This window comes from Arachis stenosperma, chromosome 10 (genome assembly GCF_014773155.1).
Source record: "Arachis stenosperma cultivar V10309 chromosome 10, arast.V10309.gnm1.PFL2, whole genome shotgun sequence".
Classification (NCBI taxonomy): domain Eukaryota; kingdom Viridiplantae; phylum Streptophyta; class Magnoliopsida; order Fabales; family Fabaceae; genus Arachis; species Arachis stenosperma.
The window spans coordinates 130,004,351-130,019,374 of record NC_080386.1 but is presented as its reverse complement, the minus strand read 5'-3'; the positions used below and the strand labels follow the sequence as shown (position 1 = coordinate 130,019,374).

Genomic DNA, 15,024 nt, shown 5'->3' with positions numbered 1-15,024 from the left:
AAACATAGTGTTCGAATCGGATGAGTTTTTTTACTCAAAATCAATCCAAACCGCACCGCCCACATCCCTATGTGATTGTGAGTTATACATTAGTGGTTTTTTGTTTGTTGTTTATTTTGAAAGCGAAAGCCAGAGGAGAATGAGGCAGAAGAGCATGCAACGTGTTAAGATTGATTAGAGTGGGTCCAACCGAATCCCATTGCATGCATTTATTGGTCCACACATTCTACATATCTCAGCTTGTACCACATGAATGGCTAACCAGAGATAAGGTTGCACCTACATACACTACTAATCTATACAAAGTCAATCTCTCTTTTGTTCATTTTCCTTTGTCAATCAAACATCATGATCATCAGGGATTCATTTGCAATTAATGCAAGTACCAAGTTGCATTTTTCATTTACAAATTACAACCTTGTATATATAGAGCAAAGGTTAGAGCCTCTCCTCAACACCTTAGACTCAGGTAGCTGGTAGGTCCAATATTTCATTCATTTGTTTCTTTCAGCTTCTTTGTGTAACCAAACTTCCATAAAGATTCACTGAGTGGATCAACCTATTGATTTGGATTTCAATTTTTGAATTTCATGTTTCCTAAAGTGAGAAGCTACATTTTTTCTTTTTTTAATATTTTAATTTAGTTTTTTATCACTCACCATTTTAGTTTTCTGGTTTACAAGTAATAAAAGCATGATATATTTGATTATATTCTGCTGCTTCTGTTGGAAACTCCCTTTGGTGAAGAGTATATATACTTTAGGAAGAGTTTCAGATATTCCCAGTGTTGATCTTATTTATATATGAATTTTCGGCATTTTTGGAATACCTGAAAATTTTCCGGTACTTTAAGGCACAGTTTTCTTTTGGAATTAATATGAATAACTTGGATTCTTCTTTAACTTAGATTTTTTCTTTTGTTTTGCTGTTTTCTAATGTTGTGATGATCATGTCTTTATATGTTTCTTATACTTTTCTTAACAGATTTTTCTTTTACCTTTCAGGTTTTCATGGCTGCATTTCCTATAGGTTATAAAACACCATACAAGGACCAAAACCTATTGAGGCAAAGGGCAATAAAACACAATGACAAAAGGTTCATGAATCACCATGTCAATATGCTAAGATCCTCTTCAATTCCTGGTCAAGTTAGCAATGTCTATACAAAATGCATTGCTCATGGCAGAGGAGCTTTGCATAGGGCCGCCACGGAAGAAATACTCGCGGCCGGTGGTAGTCTAGATTGTCACCTAAGCATCATTCAGAGATGTCATTCGAATTTGAAGAGAAGAAACCTTTTCAAAGTTCTGTTTTCAGCAGAGTCTGGCTCCATTGAGAAACAACTAAGATCATTGGATTCTTACTTTGGAAAACTCCATGAGCAAACAAAGTTGCATACTTTTGATTCGTTGAATAAAGTGGCGCCGGTTCATAATAGAGATAGCGAAACCAGACCTAAAAATGGACTAGAGTCTCTTGATGAGTATCTTAGCAAATTGAACAATGGTAACTCTTCTTGGTCATGTAAATGGTTAAATTTTTTGTCAATTTAGAAACCATCAAGTTTGAAATAAGTTTCAAAGTTTGAAAACATGATATATGTTATTGTTGCATTTGATTAGTTACTGCAAAATTGTCATCTGCAGAAGTAAACCAAGAATTTCTCTTACCATCAAGTTATGATGAGAATCTTGGTGAAGAGAATTTAGTTCAGAAACCAAAGTTTAGGAAACCAAATACTTATGTGGATATAAGAAGAATCAAAGGCATAGGTGATTCAAGGTCTACTATGGATCCACTGCAGAATGATGAAACCTCTAGTCTTTACCTAATGTAAGTTTCATAGAGTCATAATTCAAGTTTACATGGTTACTTTTCTCTATAACAATCTTTTGTTCTTATGTTTTTTGTTTTCTTGGATGCAGTGGTATATTGGTTTCTGTAAACATTGCAGTGTTTCTGTTTGAAATAGCAAGTCCTATAAGAAAACCAGATTTCGAGCTGTTTTCGCTTCCGCTGCTATACGGAGCAAAGATAAACCATTTGATCATGATTGGAGAATGGTGGAGGCTTGTAACACCAATGTTTCTGGTACAAGATTGAGAATTGGGTCTGTGTTTCCATTCCACATATATGCATCAATACATCACACTCATTCATTCATCATCATTTAGGATAATCACAACATTTGGAATATGTCTTTGTTTCCAAGTTGTAATTGTTAACTAAAATGCAACTATTTTTGTTTAGCTTAGGACAACAAAGTTAATGAAAAGATTCCTACATGGAAAGAAAATAAGAAATGAGTCATTTACTCATTGCTTTATGATTATCATGAAAAGATTATGAACTGTATGGGGGTTAACAAAATGCATCATAACAAGAACTTGATAAAAAAATCAAGAAAGATTTTGCTAAATTATCCTTCATTGTGAATGTGTTTCTTATACCCTATTCTTTGTAATCTTCATCAAAATGCAGCATGCAGGAATATTTCACATGACTCTCAGTTGCTGGGCCATTGTAACTTTCGGACCGCAAGTATGCAAAGGATACGGTTCATTTACTTTTTTCTTGATCTACATACTTGGTGGAATATCTGGCAACATGATAAGCTTTCTTCATACTGCGGATCCAACAGTTGGTGGCACAGTAAGTATCATTCTATGATTGACAAATCTAAGCCATTGTCATTTTTTGTTCCACAACTTTGGCTAAGTTAGAGTTTTATCTTTCTTAGCTACCAAGTAAGTTTATGTACTTGCTACTTATTGCCTCTATGTTTGTGTTAAACTCACGTGCAGTTGTCTACATGTGAAGTTGATATTTGAGAACCGTTAGATGATTTGACAAGTATGACTAAGTCATCGTCTAACGACTCTCAATTATCAAATTCACATGAATACATCTGCATGCGAGTCTTCACCGTCGCAGACACAACTTCCAACATAAAACTTGTTCAAACATAGAAGGAAATATGAGTTAATGTAAAATGGGTTTCTTAAAATGTAGTCTTGTGCTTCTGCATATGATTTTGTGTTGTTGAACTAAACTTATGATATGCATATTTGTTTCATTTTTTTGTTTCTCTTTTGGTGTTTTCAACTTATCTTCATCTTCAACTTGTACTCAGGGACCTGTATTTGCAATAATTGGTGCTTGGCTCATGTATCAAATTCAAAACAGAGATGTCATTGCAAATGATGCTTCAGACAACATGTTCCGGAAGGCAATAATTGTGACTACTCTTGGTTTCATATTATGCAACCTTGGTCCAATTGATGAATGGTATGGTTTATATTATATAGAGAAACAGTAATGCTAGGAGACCAACTTTTTTCAGCCAACACGAGTTAATTTTTTTAAAATTATTTTATTCAGTTTCGTTAAGAAATTAACTAAGAGTGAAGCCAACTTCAACCAACTAGTTGAAAAACAGGTCTGTTACAAAAATAACAAACAACTTTTCACTATATTGTAGTTGACCTCCTAGACTTACGGTATTTTACTTATCTTAAATTTTTAGATTTTAAATCATAAATTTTTAATTCTTAATCCTAAATTATAAACTTAAATACTAAAATTAACTGATGTTAACTAACTAAAAGTTTGTTCCTGTACTTTCTCTTAGGGAATATAGGTCATGTGAATTATAAGGAAATAAAGTTTTGATAACTCAAGAATATGCATACAAACTCAAAAATATTGAATGGAAGAAGTATATTGAGGCAAAATGAGATTATACTTGCAAAATGCATACATTATAAACTATAATTGATTCTCTTTTTTACTTAAAGGCTTCATAAGTGAGACAAATTTTCCAACTTTGTCCTTATAGAAAATTTATAATTCTAACACTACCCTCCTCTTGATAACATGAGTTTAGTATTCAATGGGTTTGATTGGTTTGTAGGACACACCTTGGAGCAGCTTTGACAGGCATGGCATTTGGGTTTCTAACAAGCCCAAGTGTTGAGCTTAATGATGCATCATCAGGAGGAAGTGGAGGACAAGAGGAAGGGCTCAAACTTGTTAGAAAACATGGTGATTCTTGCAAGTCACTGATTGTATTCACCATATTCATCATTGCATTAAGCTCTCTCCTTTTCTTTATGGAGCCCCCACTCAATGCACTTGCAGCTGAAGACTTGGAATGCATGTAGTTGATGCAGCTTTCTATACTCCATCATGTTCACACTCTAGAAATCCATTTGAAACTGCTAGACATGTACATTGTAAAAAACAGTGAGTGAGAACAGAAATTATATTTCAATAGTCTAAAGTTTTGAAACTTTGAGAAGAAGAAACGAATATATATATATATATATATATATATATATATATATATATATTTTGTAAACAAAGTTTTTGTGGGTAAGCTCACCATAGTTTGAAAGGAGTCTTTACAACAGCATGAAAGACTTGAATTCGTATCTTGGCATCTTTATGGACAGAAGTGGATCTAGAAATTCCAACTTTGGGAGCAAAATTTAAGTTGAAATTTTTAAATGAGTTAATATTCAATTTGACTCTGAAATTTGAGGTCGAATTTAAATTGACATCTAAAATTATAATTGACTCAATTTAGACTCAAAAATTTACAATAGTAATTTGCATTAGTTCCTAATCTGATCTTTGTTAACGACGTGCTAAATTTGCGCGTGAACTTGCATAAGTTCCATGTAACTGAGATTTATTAGAGCTCTTAAAAACTTGACTAGTTTCTCAACATTTATGTGAAGACGATAATAATAATTTAATTTCAATTTGGAGATCTGGGAACAGCAGACAAGTTTTTAGGAGTTCTAATAAATCTTGATCACCGAATTGATATACTGTTAACAGATATTATATTAGAGATTAATATTAGTTACGATTATAAATTTAAGAGTCTAATTTAGATTAATTAAAATTTCAAAAACAATTTAAGTCTTAACCTCAAATTTTAGGAGTAAATTTGAGTACTAACTCATTTTATGTTTCCTTGTTTTAAATATTATGTATAAGAGGAAATTATGTTGTGTTTTAACACCAGTAGAAAGGAGATATTAATATGGTAATTATAATTCTGTTATAGGTTTGATTATTATATTATAAAATATTTTATTATTCTAATAATTGATTATTTTACCGAAAAATATATAAAATAATATATATAAATACATGGTAAATGACTTTTTGATTTTACGAAAGATTTTTATATAACACTATTGTCATATATTTCTTTTGGTGGAGAAATATCTTTATATGGAAGAGGATATATAGAAGTTGAGAATAATTTGGGAAAACAAACATATAAAAGAAAATAATATTACCAATTAGAGAATAGTAATATTTTCCTCCTTAAGAAATAATTTATAAAAAACGAAGATTGATACCAATATTAGATTAAAATTTATCTAATAAAACAGTGACAGGTTTGTTGTTTTGTGTACTTTTTTGAAGCTTGCAAGTACAACCAAACGTCACACCCGCTTCCAAACGGCCAAACGCAAAACCAAACCTCATAAATTTTGGCAGCTCTTCACACTCACTTCCCTTCAAAAATCTCATCTTTCTTCACTCTATAAATCCAAAAGTTCAGCTCTCAATTTTCTCATTACTCTCAAACTGCGTTTCCACATACATACACACACTTCTGTGTAGTAGCAGGTTCGTTTCTTCCTTCTTCTGTAATTTAGCATAATTAGTGCCTTTCTCTTTGTAATTGAGCTTAAGCTTAGTGTCTTTTTAGCAAATTGCTATAGGGGGCTTTGATCGTGTCTGTAATTTGTATCATTTCGTGAAAAGATCTTAAAATAAACTTGTCTTTTGTTTCGAATAGTCAGCTCATTCGGCTTAATAAAGGGTTGGGGGGTTCGAATCCTTGTGCATCTAACAATCCATTAGCTAGTAGACTTTTAAATGGAGTTCAGATCTAAATGGAGCTCAGATCTGCAATGGATTAGTCGTTGGCTTCTTGAGCTGAAAAACACCGTGGACAACAAAAATACAAAATTACTATTTGCACACCAAAATCAGTTAACATATATTTAAACTGTTAACTGCTTCTGGTAATTAATTTTAGTGTATAGAACATGATTTTGTGTATTTTCGTGAATGTAGCTTCAATTCAGAACGGTGCCATCGAGATGACGAAGAGAATCAATTACAAAAATGACCTTCCAAATGAGTTGATAATGGAAATCCTTACGAGGCTTCCTGTTAAATCTCTCATGCGATTCAAGTGCGTGTCTAAGTCATGGTTTGCCATAATCTCCAATGACAGCTTTGCGAAATCACACTTCGAACGCTCTGCTTCGTCAAGCCACAGAATTCTCTGCCATGGAGACGGTGAACTTAGATCCATTGATCCAGATCTGTTGTTCCATAAAGATCCTCATACAATCAAGCTCTCTATTCCGTATTCCTTATCCGCTTATGTCAGAATTCAAGGTTCTTGCAGAGGTTTCATAATGCTGCAGGAATTTCCTGATCTCGTCATATGGAATCCATCAACAGGCGTAAACAAAAGAATTTCATATGATCACTTATCGCCAGGTAATCTTGAATCTGGAATAATATTAGATTCATTTATGTTTGGTTTCGGATACGATGCTAGGAGAGATGACTACTTGGCAATTATTGTGTGGTGTGATGTTAATGGGAGAAGATTCTTGGAGTATTTCTCCATGAGAATCAATAAATGGGAGAGAGTTGAGATTGCGCTGCCGCGGCCTAGCATGGATGCTGCTGCATCATTATCATCACCTGGATACTACTTAAATGGTGCTATTCACTGGGACACTTCAAGCGATTCCATTCTGGCCTTTGATATGATTGAAAGAGAGTTTTTCGAGATTCCGTTGCCGGAACCATTGGGAAAAGAATTCATGTCTTGTTGTTTGGAGTTACTGGGAGGATTTCTGTGCTTGTGTGTTTGGAGAGAGAGCAAGAAAACTGAGATATGGGTGATGAAGGAATATGGAGTGGCATCGTCATGGACGGTGTATAGGATCCCTGAAAGCAACTTTGATCCTTTATACTTTACTAAAAGTGATGAAATTATTGGATTCCCTAGCCTTGGAGGGTTAGCAAAATATGATGAGAAAGGAGAGCTAAGAGAGTGTATGGAAAATTGGAATTATGAGTATCATTTCTGGATGTATTTGGAGAGTCTACTATCACTCCCTAGCAGCTCTGGCATAGCATGGAAGGAAGAATGAAAAACAATGTAGAAACATGAAGTAATGTCTGTTTATGTTACATTGTTATCATGCTTATTTGTTATTACCATTTTATATATATCTTATTAATCTTGGTTCTTGCATTGGGATGGAGATACATTCTTGTGACATTGAAGTTAGAGTATATACTCAAATAGCTTCTAAGAAATTTTGCGTTGAATGTTTTTGTCTTTAAAATTTTTTTTATTATATTCAAGTTCTTGAATTTTATAAAAGTAAGATACATAAGTTTTTACTGTAGTTTGACTCGTTATTTTTAAGATAAATTCATAAACCAAAGGCAACACAATATTACACTAAAGTCAAAAAAAAAATTACGTGCATGTCTCTAACCATATTTTTATATAAATCAAATTTATCGATTTACAAATTCTAGTACTAAATCGAATGAAGATGATTCGAATTAGTACGAAACCTTATAAATCGAATTTACGTAGAGGTGAAATTTGACTTTTAAGTAAATCGACGCTATCAGTTTAGATTTAGCCTTGTTGTGTTCGTAACCTAATAAATTGAATTAAAACAATTCGATTTAGAGTTCCCTAGTAAATTAATTTTAATAAAATTGATTTATAAAGAATTATTACTAGTAGTAAATCAAAGCCAATAGGGTCGATTTAGCATGCATTCACGTATATATATATATATATATATATATATATATATATATATATATATATATATATATATATATATATCTAACTAAATTAATTCGATTTACTATGACCTTAACATATATAAAAGGGAGCTGAACGTGTATTCTTCATCAAAGTGGGACTCATAATGACTAGTGATGACAGCTTTTTAGTTTTGGTTCAGTATAGAGGGTTGATTAAGAAAAAAATGCGATCTGGGATAAAATTTACTTATAAGGATCTGTTGAATGTTTTCTTCAAGCCTTCTACGAGTTTCATCAAGTTTCATAATACTATAATCCAAAAACTAGGCTGCATTGCATGAAATGTGTGGACAAGTTATTCTATAGAATTCCGATTCTATGTTGCGAGATGGTGTGAAGTACGATTCTTTTGTCATAGACAGTGGCGAAGATATGCAAGTTATGTTTTATTGTCGTTGTCAGTTTTTCGAGGTGAGGACCCTTGAGCTATTGACCAAGCTTGTTGATGTGGTCTGTAGTTCAGGAGGTTCAAATCGGAATCATCAATCTTCAACAATACCAGCCAGCTCTAGTTCAAACTTCACTTTTGTCCCAGTTAGGAGGGGAGCGAAGGAAGGCCTCGGATGCTGAGTCTCAGGCTGCCGTGCTCCTTGCCGAGGTTGGCACCCTAAAGGCCGAGGTGGAGGCCTTGAAGGTCGAGGTTGAGGGACTGAGGAAGGAGAGGGTGGAGCTGTTGGCTGATGTGAAAGATGTGATCTCGGCGATCGAGGAGACCATGAAGGCTCAGGCTCAGGTTCTTGCACCGGAAGCTGATGTGTTCGTGATGGGGGCGTTCAAGACGGTCCGAGATGGCCTCATCGTCGACCTTGCTGCTTCTCTCTAGTTGTATTTTGGTTTGTTGTGCCGGTTTGAAGACTTGTAATTTTTTCTTTGTTTAGAATTTTGGCCGTTTGGCCATGTTTTGTGACTTAGATACTTAAGGTTTTGAATGATTGTGTTTTGGGCCGTTCGAGCCGTTTACCCTTTTAAGCCGTTTGGTCGACTCGGGTGTTGATACTAATTAAGGATTTGTGTTTGTGCCGTCCGGGCCTTTTTATTTTTAAGTCGTTTGTTTTGGCTTTGTTTAATGTTCAAGTTGTTTGGACCGTTAGTCATTTGAGGTCTGTACGTGGACTGTTAAGGTTCCTTGTTTAGGTTGTACAATCGTATACTCGTAGATATCCGTGTGTTTGGGCCTCGGGGGTGATCGGTCCCCGGTGGTGGCCATGCGTTTTTGCCGTTTTAGGAAGGGCAATAGGGTAAAAAAGATAAAAGAAAAAACACTTAAACGAAAAAGCATTGAAAATGAAAATGAAACTTTCTTAAGAGATTGGGCCTCGTTAAAACCCTCCGACGTGGAGGGGGGAAGAGTGCCCGACACTAACACCTAAATGAAATAAAATAAAGAGACATGTTTTTAGAGGTATGGGGTGGGCCTACGCATAGTATCGTCGTAAGTTGGCGGCATTTCAGGTTCTCGAGATCTCGGTTCCATTAAGTTGTTCCAGCTTGTAGGCTCCTTTCCCAACTACCGCCTTGATTCTGTACGGGCCTTCCCAATTAGGGGTGAGCTTTCTTTCTCCAGGAGTGGGAGCGTCAATGTCGTTTCGTCGTAGGACGAGATCATCAGGTATGAATTCTCCGTCGGATTATGCTGCGGTTGTACCTTAGGCTGATTATTTGCCTCAACGCTAGCTCCCGCAGGTGGGCTACATTCCGTATTTCGTCTGTGAGATCTCACTCTGCTTCTTCGTCGTTGCCCCCGATGGTTCTCCTTGGACTAGGGTCCCCAAGCTCTACTGGAATGATAGCTTCTAGGCTGTAAGTTAGCCAGAATGGGGTTTCTCCCGTAGAAGATTGGGGGGGTAGTTCGGTATGACCAAAGGACGGATCCTAGTTTGTCGATCTAGAGTCCTTTGGCTTCGTGAGCCGTTTCTTAAGTCCCTTTACGATTACCTTGTTAGCCGATTCTACCTGTCCGTTTGTTTGAGGGTGTTCTACCGAGCTGAAGCGATGGGATATATGGAGTCTCTCAAGGAATTCTCTGAATTGCTTGTCAGTGAATTGGGTTCCGTTATCTGAGATTACGACCTCGGGTATCCCGAACCAGATTACTATGTGTTTCCAGAAGAACTTTCGGCACTGGGTTGTCGTGATGGAGGCCAAGGGTTCACTCTCTATCCATTTGATGTAGTAGTCAATGGCGACGATGAGGTACCGAAGCTGGCCAGAAACCATGGGAAAGGGGATGACGAGGTCGATGCCCCATGTCCCGAAGGGTCGGTCTGCCGTTATAGTGCTAAGCTGGTGTGGTGTGGCTCGGTGGAAGTCGGAGTGTATCTGGCATTTATTACAGCTTTTGATCAATTGCATGAAGTCCTTGATGATCGAGGGACAGAAGTATTCGGCTCCGATAACTTTCTGGGCCAGGGCTTTGCCTCCGATGTGGTGGCCACAACAGCCATCGTGGACTTCGCAAAGTATGTATTATGTGTTCTCGGGCTCGACGCACTTGAGTAGGGGTTGCGAGAGTCCGCGTTTGTATAATTGTCCCGCTATTGTTGTGTAGTTAGCGGCTTCTCGTTTTATCTGTTTTGCTTCTTTAGGGTCTTCGGGCAAGACTCCGATGAGGAGGTATTAGAGGATAGGGGAGGTCCATGAGTTATGGTTGGAGATCGGGAGGTTGACATCGGTTGTGGCTGACACGGAAGGTGTCCTGACGATCTCCTGGATTAGTGACCGGTTCCCTTTGCCTGGTTTGGTGCTGGCTAGCTTTGAGAGTAGATCCGCCCTTACGTTTCATTCCCTGGGGACGTGTTGGATGGTTACGTGATCAAATTCTTTTGTTAACTTCTTTACCTTTGTTAAATATTGTTGCAATAGGGGATCCCTTGTCTAGTAGTCTCCGTTAACTTGGGAGTTAACTACCTGGGAGTCGCTACAAACGTCCAGGACCTTTGCACTGACCTCCTTGGCTAGCATTAGTCTGACCAGGAGGGTTTCGTATTCGGCTTGGTTGTTGGAAATTGGGATCACGTATCGGACGGATTGTTCGATGACCATTTCGTTCTGATTTTCAAGTATTACTCCTGCTCCTTCGGAGTTGGTATTGGACGAGCCGTCCATGTGTAATTTCCAAGTTTCTGTGGTGGGGTTGCCCGGAGTCATCTCAATGACGAAGTTTGTCATCGCTTGCACTTTGATTGCATTTAGAGGTTCGAACTCGATCTGAAATTGGGATAACTCTACAGACCATGCCTGCATTCTTCTCGCTAGGTTAGGCTTTTGCAGGACCTGCCTGACCACCTGGTCGATTCGGACTGTGATGGTGTGGGCCTAGAAATACTGCCGCAGGCGTTGGGAGGCCATGAGGAGTGCGAAAGCGAGTTTCTCAAATCGAGAGTAGCGTGCCTCCGTGTCTTGGAGGACTTTGCTTATAAAGTAGATGGGTCGTTGGGCCTTATGTTCATCTTCTCGGACGAGTGCTACTGCCAAGGCTTCTTCTGTGATGGATAGGTATAGGTAGAGGACTTTCCCTGTTTGGGGTTTGGAGAGGATAGGGGGTTCCACCAGCACTCTTTTAAAGTGTTGGAACGCTTCTTCGCATTCCTTTTCCCATTTGAATGGGGTCCCTTTTTTCATGAGCTTAAGAAGGGGATTGCCTTTTGGGCCGACGCACCGAGGAAGAGGGAGAGGGCGGTTAGTCGGCCGGTTAGTTTTTTGGATGTCTTTAAGGTTTTTGGGACTGTCCATCCCAAGGACGGCTCTGCATTTTTCGGGGTTCGCCTCCACCCCGCGCTGGGTGATCATGAACCCTAGGAATTTCCCAGCTTTCATTCCGAAGTCGCACTTTGTCGGATTAAGGCGCATTTGGTGTCTCCTCAAAATGTTCATCACGAGTTTGAGGTCACCGATGAATTGTTCGCCGGATTGGGTATTGGCGAGCATGCCATCTATGTAAACTTCTAGCTTGGTTCCGGATAGACCCTGGAATATTTTGTTGACGAGCCTCTAGTAAGTGGCTCCAGCATTTTTAAGGCCAAAGGGCATGACCGTGTAATAGTGCGTGCTGTTGAGAGTGATGAAAGCCATCTTGTCTTTGTCAAGTTGATGCATGGGTATTTGGTTATACCCGGAGTAGTCATCCATGAAGCCGAGGTACTGGTGGCCGAACGCGGCGTCGACGAGCCCGTTGATGTTTGGTAGGGGAAGGGCGTCTTTTAGACAAGCTTTGTTCAAGTCCGTGTAATCGATGCACATCCGCCATTTCCCGTTTGCTTTCTTGACTAACATGACGTTGGCCAGCCAGGTCGTGTAGGGTAGTTCCCAGATAAAGCTCGCTTCGAAAAGGGATTTAACCTGTTTCTTGACCTCAGCTGCTCGGTCTGGTGACATTTTTCGTCTTCTTTGGGTCACGGGCTTGGCTTTGGGGTCCACAGCTAGTCGATGAGACATTAGGTCGACATTTATGCCCGACATATCGGCGGAAATGAATGCGAACAAATCTCTACTCCGCTTTAAGAGACTTATGAGATCCTCCTTGAGGTCGCATGGAAGGTTTCTGTTGATGACGGTGTACTCCTTGTTAGTTTGCTCTAATTGCATTTTCTCCATGTCCCCCTCCGACTCCGGTCTAGGCTGACCGTCTTGTCGGGCGTCCAGGTTGGCCAGGAAGATGCCAGCTGCATCGCGGGATCTTTTTCAGAGGGCTAAGCTGGTGTTGTTGCATTCTACTGTGATTTCTCGGTCCCCGTGGATTGTTCTGACGAAGCCGTCTTCGGCTATGAACTTTATGAGTAAGAATTTGGTAAAGATGACGGTGGATAGGTCATTAATTGTTTTTCTTCCGAGGGTAACGTTATAGGCCGTGGAATCTTTGAGGACTACAAACTCGGATAGGACTGTCTTCCTCTGGCTTCCGATTCCTATGGTGAGCGAGAGGACGATGGAACCGTCCGGTTTGAGGAAGTTGTACCCGAGTCCGGTTATCCCGTTGCGGTGTGTTTGTAAGTTTTCATTCTTGAGCCCAAACTTGTCGAAGGCTCCTCTGAAGAGGATGTTAGAGTCTGCCCCGATGTCGACGAGTATTCTTCTAACTAGTCTTGTTCCAATTTTTGCTGAGATGACAAACAGGGCGTTTTTCGCCGAGCTGCCGTGTTAGCAATCCTTGGGGGAGAACGTTATTGCATCGGTGGTGATGATGGCCGGGGCTTGGTTTTTGACCATCAGAACTTTAAGGTCCTTTTTTAGCACTGATTTTGACTTCCCTGGTGTATCATTGCCCGTGATGATGTTCACGACTATGGTCGGGTCTGTTTCTGGGCTTTTCCGGGGGGCTTGTCTTTGCGTCCTTTGCGCTCTGGTGATCTGTCTCTTTTGGTGTGTTTCGGTTCTCTGATGATCTTGGCGAACTCGGGGAGCTTGCCATCTCGTATAGCTTGCTCCAGGGCGTCCTTTAATTCGAAGCAGTCTTGTGTTCTGTACCCGTATCCTCGGTGGTAGTCGCAATACAGGCTCTTATTGCTGCTTGCTCTTTCTTTAAGCTATCGAACCTTTGGAAGGATACCCTGGTCTACTATTTGGTGGTAGATTTCGGTGATGGGTGCTGGCAAATGAGTGTAAGTTGAGAATTTTCCAACTCTGGGGGTCGGTTCACACTTGCCGGTTTGGGATGTTCCTTTTGGTTTTTTCTTGGTGCAGAATTGTGTCGAGGTGCTGTGTTGCCGTTCTGCCGTTTATTGGCGACCACGAATTAGCTTACCTCTTTGTCATTTATGTATTCCTTGCCGACGCTTTGAATCTCGTGCATGGTCTAAACTGCCTTGGTGGTGAGGTGCTTCCAGAAGTCCTCGTTCATAAGTCCATTAGTCAGGCAGAGGCTCGCGATTGAGTCCGTGAGTCCGTCGACTGTTAGGCATTCGTCATTGAATCTGTCCAGGTATTTCCTTGTAGATTCGTCTTGTCTTTGGGTAACTCCTAACAAGCTGATGGGATGTTTGGCTTAGGTAATTCTAGTGGTGAATTGGGCCATAAATTTCCTCGAGATATCGTGGAAGTTGGTTATGGACCCATTTGGGAGGGCGTTGAACCATTTGATCGCCAGTCCCGCCAGAGTTATTGGGAAGGCTCTGCATCGGACCTCGTCTTCGGCCCCTTCCAGGTTCATCCTGGCGTCAAAGGCCGTGAGGTGTTCCTGAAGATCCTTGGTTCCGTCGTACTTCATATCCGTGGGCTTGTCGAAGCCCTTGGGTAGTTTTGCTCTTAGGATTCTTTCCGTGAAGGGGGTGGCTCCTATTATCACGTGCTCGTTTCTTGTGCGTTTGGCTTCCCGGTGGCGTTGGTCGTCATCTGTGTCGTGTCGGTGTCCTGGGTCGCGAGAGACGCTGCGATCATGCCTTTTGCTGTGTCGCCGCTCAGGTGACCTGTCGTGTCTAGTATCGCAATGGAATCAGTTTTTGGAAGTTGCGACTCAGCCTTCGAGGTCCTGCATTCAGAGGTAGAGGTCTTGGATTATCTAGACCGCTTTTTCCCTAGGCCATCGGGGGTTCGGACTTTGGGCTGTCGGCGGTGGTTTGGTCGTTGCTGGGGTGGGCTTGGTTGGCAAATGGCGCTGGTTACTTTGCGATGATTGGGTGGGGTAGCCTCCCGACATTCGGGATTTTGTGTGCGTGAGTTACGAGGGCTTGGGGGTTGCTCTTCAGGGTTATCCGCCATTCCGTCGTGATATTGCAAGTCTCCACAGACAGCACCAATATACTAGAGGGCTCCGGTACGGGTTAAGAGATGGATCGGAAACTTGCGGGTCGTGACGGATGCCAGATTATCTGATTGGAGCAATGGGGGGTGATACCTGCAAAGACACTCAAACGCTCAAGTCAGAATGAATCTAAGAGGTATAAGGTGTGTAGAGTGAATTACGTACCTGAGGAAGTCTGAGGCCCCCTTTTATAGGTGAAGGTAGCTTATCTTATCTTATCTTGTTTGAGTAAGATAAGGGAAGTATTCGAATTTGAATGTTGGTTAGGAGATCCAACAGACCGATTTTTGGGCCTTCTAGAAGAGGAAAATGATCCCACCCAGGAGTTCGGCTTCGGAGGCATTTTGGGTTTGGGGTATCCAAGGATCGATCCGCAACAAAAG

General features: G+C 40.0%; 2 protein-coding genes across 4 annotated transcripts; both read left to right on the top strand.

The window, feature by feature from the left end:
- Positions 1-326: 326 nt before the first annotated feature.
- On the top strand, positions 327-4,490 carry LOC130958209 (RHOMBOID-like protein 9, chloroplastic). 3 transcript variants are annotated; one of them, XM_057885185.1, is made up of 7 exons: positions 327-476; positions 1,005-1,506; positions 1,647-1,833; positions 1,926-2,091; positions 2,482-2,652; positions 3,134-3,288; positions 3,914-4,488. In XM_057885185.1, exons 2-7 carry the CDS (start codon positions 1,011-1,013, stop codon positions 4,161-4,163), a joined length of 1,425 nt encoding a protein of 474 aa, XP_057741168.1. In that variant the 5' UTR covers positions 327-476; positions 1,005-1,010; the 3' UTR covers positions 4,164-4,488. The 3 variants fall into 3 exon arrangements, with proteins under 3 accessions (XP_057741168.1, XP_057741169.1, XP_057741167.1); XM_057885186.1 differs by having other exon boundaries at positions 447-469; positions 3,914-4,489; XM_057885184.1 differs by having other exon boundaries at positions 463-602; positions 3,914-4,490.
- A 979-nt stretch (positions 4,491-5,469) lies between these two features.
- Positions 5,470-7,330, top strand: LOC130956453 (F-box/kelch-repeat protein At3g06240-like). Its single transcript, XM_057883502.1, has 2 exons — positions 5,470-5,652; positions 6,106-7,330. The coding sequence occupies exon 2, from the start codon at positions 6,132-6,134 to the stop codon at positions 7,203-7,205; it is 1,074 nt and encodes a 357-aa protein (XP_057739485.1). The 5' UTR covers positions 5,470-5,652; positions 6,106-6,131; the 3' UTR covers positions 7,206-7,330.
- Positions 7,331-15,024: the final 7,694 nt, after the last annotated feature.